General features: G+C 33.6%; 1 protein-coding gene and 1 non-coding gene across 2 annotated transcripts; one reads left to right on the top strand and one right to left on the bottom strand.

Annotated features, from left to right (window-relative positions):
- Positions 1 to 3,142: 3,142 nt before the first annotated feature.
- On the bottom strand, positions 3,143 to 6,243 carry LOC125418666 (disease resistance RPP13-like protein 4). The gene has a single exon (XM_016016761.4). The coding sequence runs from the start codon at positions 6,001 to 6,003 to the stop codon at positions 3,352 to 3,354; it is 2,652 nt and encodes an 883-aa protein (XP_015872247.3). The 5' UTR covers positions 6,004 to 6,243; the 3' UTR covers positions 3,143 to 3,351.
- A 190-nt stretch (positions 6,244 to 6,433) lies between these two features.
- TRNAT-AGU (transfer RNA threonine (anticodon AGU)) lies at positions 6,434 to 6,507 on the top strand. Its single transcript has one exon. It is a non-coding gene; the product is annotated as a tRNA-Thr (tRNA).
- Positions 6,508 to 7,346: the final 839 nt, after the last annotated feature.

Raw genomic sequence — 7,346 nt, 5'->3', positions numbered from 1 at the left:
ATTATATTTCCATGTTATTATTTTTTATTATTATATAATCAATTATTAACTTATAATTATGTGATTCTATTGAATCCATCTTATACAAAATGTATAGCAAGTACATATATTTTATCTATGAATAGAACATAGTAAGGTTATTGAATTTAATTTACTCACTTTATTTATATCATTAAATATTTAAAAAATAATTAAAAGGTTAAAAAAATTATCACTAAAGCTAATTTGGTAAAATAGTTTACTAAATATCAATAATATTTTTGAATTTTTATTAAAAAAATTTCATAGATATTTTCAAAATTTCGATGGATATTATTGATTTTTTAACAAAATTTTTAAGGATTTTATGTAAATATTTAGATGAAAATTTCCATGGAAATTTTTGCAAAATTTTAGAAATTTCGATAGATATTACTGAAATTCTACCCGTTTCTATTTGAAACCTAAATTTTATTTCGACTTCTTAAATAAATAAACATTTCGAGAAAATCTCGAAATTTTTTTTGATATTTTAAACCTTGCTTAGCACTCGTTAAGAAAATTATCACTTATGTACCAAATTAGTTATTAGATAGTTATTTAATTTTAATTTTATACATCAATAAATACAAAGTCTTGTATTAGTCTCACAGTAAATAAATTTTAATACATATTATAACTAATTATAAAGTAAATAAAAATAATAATTAATAATTATTTTGATACCCCAAAGATTTTATCTCACCAAAATCAGGATTTAAGTTGGAGTACCTTTTATTGGGAGATAAAATATTTATTAATGCTCTAATCCTTAAATAGGGATTAGGCCTATACTCAATTGAATATTAAGATACCCTATGGTAAAAAAAAAAAAAAAAAAAAAAAAATCATCAATCAAATTAATTATTTAAAAGGAAAGAAAAAGATTATTTTTTTTAAACTATGGTTATAAACAAGAGTGTAATGTGATAATTATTATCCAAATCTTAAGATTAAATGATAATTATTAACTTTAGATAACTAAAATGTACATTCATCAACTGCCATAAGAGTAGATAAAATTTCCCAAAAGCTACTCAAGAACATTCCAGTCTTTTAATTTCATCACCTATTGAACATAAAACTTTATTACTTTCTTGTTTTCCTCTAACAATAGTTATCCTAAAAAATTTCATTTAAACTCTTTCAATTTTATCTTAATTATAATTAAATTATACTTATGAAAAATTATATTCAAAACTGTCTATCATTTTTTTAATTAATTTTTATGATTAAAAAAAATATAAGTATAATTATAGCAAAACGAAGGGGTATATATTAAATTTAGAAACAATTTTAACTAAAATCCCTGAAATTTACCTTAATTCAAATTTAATTTTTAAATTTTTAGATATTTAAATTGTAATCCCTACCATTTTGAATATTTTATTATTGTTAATAGCTAAAAGATGAATATGTAATTGCATATTTTAGAAATAAAAATATATTATTATTATTATATTGAAAAATGTAAAATACAAATAAAATAATTTTTTTCTTTTTAAATCTGTTTTTCCGATTCCCTTCCCCATTCTCTTTCTTTTCATCTCTCTGTGAACCAAATCAAATAAACAAGATTCCACTCTTCTTTTTCCTTGGCAAATAAAAAATATATATTTTTGTATATATCTCCCAAAGGCTCTTCTTCTTCTCCTTCTTTCTTGTAGGATTTTTTTTTTTTTTTATTTCATCTTCTTCAATTTCTTTTTATGGGTTTCTGCATCTTCATCTTCTTCTTTTTCAAAATTTTTAATTTTTTTTTTAATATTTTTGGATAAGAAAAATATTGAATGAGGAAGACCATCATCAAACGATCAGTGGCAGGATCGAGATCGAAGACTGACTGGTGGGTGATGTTGGGCGATGAGGTAGCAAGATCAGTGGCAATCATTGAAAATTTTAACCCTGCCTCATTTCCTGTGCTCAAACCATGCTCTTTTTGCCCATTAGATTTTTTAGATCTACTAAATCTTGAAATACTTGTTTGCTTTGTAATTTGAAATTATCATCGTTATTATTATTTAGTTCAAATAATACTAAAGAAATAGAGCAAATCATGGACTACTGCAAGTTTGAAAGGTTCTTCATTTTTCACTTAATTTTTTTCATGGATTGAACTTGAGAACTGGAAAATTGGTGCCAATCACAAAGACAAAGAAATTATACTTGCATTGAGAGAAAAAATTTGAATGAATGAATTAAGGTAAAATCTATAAAATCTATGCATAAATTATATCTGCTCAATCTCTCTTCTTTTAAGTTTTAATTTTTAATTTTTAATTTTTAATTTTTAATTTAAAAAAAAAATTTAAAGAAAAGTTGAAATTTGTTGGAACGTTTTTTTTTTTTTTTTAATCTTTCTTTGGAAAATGAAATCTGATGGAATTTGGAAGGTTATTTGTTTATTTGATTTTTTTTATATTTAAATATTTTATTTTTCTTAGATTTAGATGAAATCAGTTAAAAGGATATATATATATATATATATATATATTAGAAAGAGATTTTTTTGGACACATTTTAAAAAAATTTAGTACTTTTCTATATAATTTTTTTTTTATTTTATAAATCAAATATTTATTTTTTGAAGAAAATATTGTAAATTAAATTTAATATTTTTAAATATGTACATATAAAATAAGAAATGAATATATATATATATATATACGCGGGCGTGTGATAAAATATTTTAATATAAATTTTGACAAAGTTATTTGTTTTTTAAGTACAATATTTACGTTAGTATATATTAATAATTATGAAATAAATTGTAAATAAATAAAAATAAAAAAGAAATATAATCATTAAGGGTGCAAAAGTAATTTAAGTGATCGTATAGGACAGAGAAGGGAAAGCTCCAAATGGCAATCCATCGATAAGGATTATAGTTCAAACGTTTAAAAAAAGTTTAAAGAATTGAAATTGAATTAAGAAAAACTTCAAAAACTATAGTTGAAATTTGCCCTCAAATCTACACCTCAATATCAAACATATATATATATATATATATATATAAATTCTTTTTTCCCCCTCTAAAACTCTTTTTGTGTGCTTTTGATGAAGTAATTAAACAAAACTATAAATTTATTACATAGCGTATTGAGGAGAAGGGGTAGTGGGAAAATTGATAGAGCAAGAATCTTCACACGTAATTGGGCCAATCTTTAGCAATTTATTTCACACATACAGCAAAATTAATTATCTTCCAAACATGAAAAATAATTACAAATTTAAAATGATATGTTATATAACAGAATAGAACGAAATTCGTAGTAAAAAGCATTGGCCGTATGCTTGAGATGTAGTAAACATGAATTGCCTGAATTCATCATGCTATACACTCGACCGATCTGATACCCATATCCCACCCTCATCGCATGGAAAGAAGGTGAGCTTAGGGCATTTGACTTTCTCCAAGTGAGTCAACTCAGGAAATGACTCCTTAAGTTGTATCCAATCCATCCTCAAGTTCCTCAAGAACTTCAAGCGTAATATCTGAACGCTCTCCCAACTAATTTCTTGCACTGGCAGATCTTGCAGTTCCCCTCCTCGAATGTAGAGTTTCTTCAGGCTTTTGAGTTCACGTGGGATCAACCAATTGGGTGCTTCCCGCAGAGGGTAACACTGAAGGTCCAGTTTCCTTAGCTCCTTAAAAGGTTCCTTAGTCTTGGTAGACGACATTGTTGATCTTGTTAAAGTCGACGTTAACTTAGTCAGGGCTTTAGTTGGAGTTTTACTGATACCTCGATTCTTCTTGACTCTGGCGTCGTTTGCAGTTCCCAACTGGTGGGTGGAGAAGGATATCCCTCCCCATGCTATTGTCAGATTTTGAAGCATTCCAAAACTTCGGAGAGTATTTAGCTCTTCCTTACTGGGGAAATTCTGTCTGCTTGTGTTGATGCTCAACTTCTTCAGCTTCAGCAATGATGACAAATCATTGAAAGGGCATGATCGTCCTTCTTTGTCGTCACCAATTACAAACCCTTTAAGGACTTGGAGTTCAGAGAGCATAGCAATCCCCTTGGGCATGTAATCTAGCAAGTAACATTTGGATATATCCAAATGTGTCAGCTTCTTGAGTGAACCTATCCCATCTGGAAGTACCTCTAGATTGTGACATGCTCGAAGATCCAAAATCCTCAAACTACTTAGCGTGCATATGGCATCAGGGAGCTTTGCAATCGTTGAGATGCCTTGAAGGCTGAAAAACCTTAAATGTTTCATACTACTCAACCCTTTTAAGAATTCAACACCCTCTACTTCAATATGTTTCTTTGCCGTATCCTGCCACCTACCCAGAGAAAGAACCTTGACATTCCTCAGCTTTGAGAACCACTCCAATTCGAAATCAGGATATGGCTGATTAAGATTGAATATAGTCCGCAGATTTACATGCTCCGAATCCAATTTTGGCTTCCCCTGTCCCTCATCCAGAGAAGCTCTGTAAGACGTGGCAAAGTTTACAGTGGGAGTAGGACTTCCGTTATCGAAATCGAAGAACCGGGCTTCTTTAGCAAGCACAGACACCGAACAATGAATCACAAGGTGCATCCTGTAGCCATCTGGGGACAACTTACCGCGTTTCGTCTTAATGGGTTCGATGCAGCCCTTCTTCTCTAACTCAAGGAATATCTCATCAGCGACATCCATGATCGTCTTTTCCCCATCAACCGGAGGCTCCACGAAACCTTCTCCGTGCCACCAATAAACCAAAAGCCTCTTGTTCACGACTTCATTAGCAGGAAAAGCAGCAAAGCACAACAAACATAGTTTCTTAGTAACATCAAGACTATTATAAATCACCCGAAAATCTTTGAAGTGTGGATTATCTTTAAAAGTTGGACTTGAATGCAACTTAGACAATTTGGCAATGAAGTGGTGGGCATCATTCCCTGAGGCCATCCGCAAGTGACGACCGATCTCCGAACTCATGGAAGATATCTTGTGGAGAGATGGAATCTGGAGCTTCAACCTCATGACGATTTCAACTAGTATGCCAAGCTTCTCCTCGATCCTCTTTTGCGAGGCATCATCACTGGGATAATTTTTTAGGCTTTCAGAGAGCTGTTCGTCAAGCCCGTAACGTTCAAGACTTTTCAACAGATTCAATGCGCTTTGCTCAAATTTGTTGAGATTGATGAAGGCATTTTTGATGTAGGAGAGATCTCTTTCCAGCTGGAAGAATTGATCACACAACCTCTGATAATCATTGCCTTTGCCATTGCTCTTGTTTTGTTGGTTGGCATCGCTGCTACTAGCGATGGTGTTGCTATCGTGGAAGGGCTGGGCCTCGATTTGTGTTCGGGGACGGTTGCCAATGCCAACGCCGTCGTCTTGCTGGTTGGCATTGCTAGTGCTATCAATGTTGCCGCTATTCGGAATGGGCATGGGCTGGGTCTGGCTCTGGTTGTTGTCGACAACGCCAACGCTTTTGGCTTCTTGGTTGTCATTGCTACTGCTAGCAACGCTGCCGCTATTGGGAATGGGCATGGGCTGGGTCTGGCTCTGGTTGTTGTCGACAACGCCAAAGCTTTTGGCTTGTTGGTTGGCATTGCTACTGCTAGCAACGCTGCCGCTATTGGGAATGGGCATGGGCTGGCTCTGGCTCTGGCTCTGGTTGTTGTCGACAACGCCAGCGCTTTTGGCTTGTTGGTTGGCATTGCTACTGCTAGCAACACTGCCGCTATTGGGAATGGGCATGGGCTGGGTCTGGCTCTGGCTCTGTCTCTGGTTGTTGTCGACAACGCCAACGCTTTTGGCTTGTTGGTTGGCATTGCTACTGCTAGCAACGCTGCCGGTATGGGGCTGCGGCTGGTTGGTGTCGACAACGTCAGCGCTCTGTTGGTTGGCGTTGGTGGTGGTTTTGGGCTTGGAACATTCTAGACGATCGAGCACAGTGCGAACAATACCGATTACTTTGTCAAGGCCCTCAAGGACCGAGTTTGCATTGGTATTTGTTAAGGAAGAGACTGTAGAAAAAGACATATTGGTCGGAGAAGAAAGAAAAGGATAATCAACGAGAAGTCAGAAACACCACTGAGAAATTGAATCTCAATCTCCAATGCATAATAATCTAAAAAGGGGTTCAAGAATTTCTTTTTCGTGGAGATGACTTGGGATACAAACCATAGTATATATGCTGTAGAGAGGGTTTCGGGCAAAAGACTGAAAAATGGAATGAATATTGGTTCTTTCCCTCATCTAGACGACAACACTTTCTTTTTCTTTTTGTCTTTTTCTCCAAGTTGATTTTTAACATGGTGTACCAACGAAGGAATGGAATAATCGACGCCAACGTCTGGGACTCGAGTTCTCCGCAGTCCGTGTGAAGAAAACGTCCCGCTTGCTGAAAAATGTTGCGTAAATAGTACTAAATACTAATTAATTTTACATATTAAATAAAATGCGTCATATAGCTTTCATAGCTCAGTTGGTTAGAGCACCCGTTTAGTAAGCGGGAGGTCTTGAGTTCGACTCTCAATGAAAGCACAGGGTTGTTTTTTTCTTTTAAACTGATAGGAGATCATCCGGGTCAATCTTAAACATTTTTTTTTTTTTTTTTTTTAACTATTTCTCTTTCACAATGCATTAAAATTACAAGAAAAGGTACTTTAGAGAGAGAGCGAGAGAGAGACTAGCATCAAGTATTTCTATTTTCAGGTTGTATTGATGGATTTATTATATCTACCCAATCCTCACTGCATATATCTTCATAGAAATGACATGCCACAATGGGCCCCTCCTGCTGCCACACCTGAGAATTTGCAGCTGGTACAACAAATTCAGAATCTCCAAATATGGTCAGCTGAGAATCCTCTAAGCTTCCACTTGCAACTGGTTTTGTCCATAGACTTTGGATTTGTCCAAATGTATCAGATGCAGCAATACTACTCTTCTGATCAATGTTCTGGCTTTTATCAATTTTATCATAATTACTAAGAACGGAGCTAAATGATGACAAATTCGCTGTTGAAAATTGTGGTGGTGGTATGAGGACACTAGTACTACTGACTGCTGGACATGTTTTCCGATATTATTATTGAGGCTTTTGGATCTCCTTCAGCTTCAGTGATTATGTATTGGACCTGATCAGTTTCAGAAGCAGAATATTTCTTCTGGTTATAAGCAGCTTCATCATGATTGGTAATGGATGCTTCTGCTGCAACTTGAAATTTCTTTGGTAAAACTGATAAATTTACCTTGCAACGTTTTGTCAAGTGGCTATGCCAGTAATTTTTTATTTCGTTGTCGGTTCTTCCGGAAGTTTTGCTGCTATAGTAGACCATCTGAAACAAAATTTAAAACAATATTGAAAATATTTTCAGATA

This window comes from Ziziphus jujuba, chromosome 1 (genome assembly GCF_031755915.1).
Source record: "Ziziphus jujuba cultivar Dongzao chromosome 1, ASM3175591v1".
Taxonomy (NCBI): domain Eukaryota; kingdom Viridiplantae; phylum Streptophyta; class Magnoliopsida; order Rosales; family Rhamnaceae; genus Ziziphus; species Ziziphus jujuba.
This window is presented reverse-complemented; position numbering and strand designations above follow the sequence as displayed.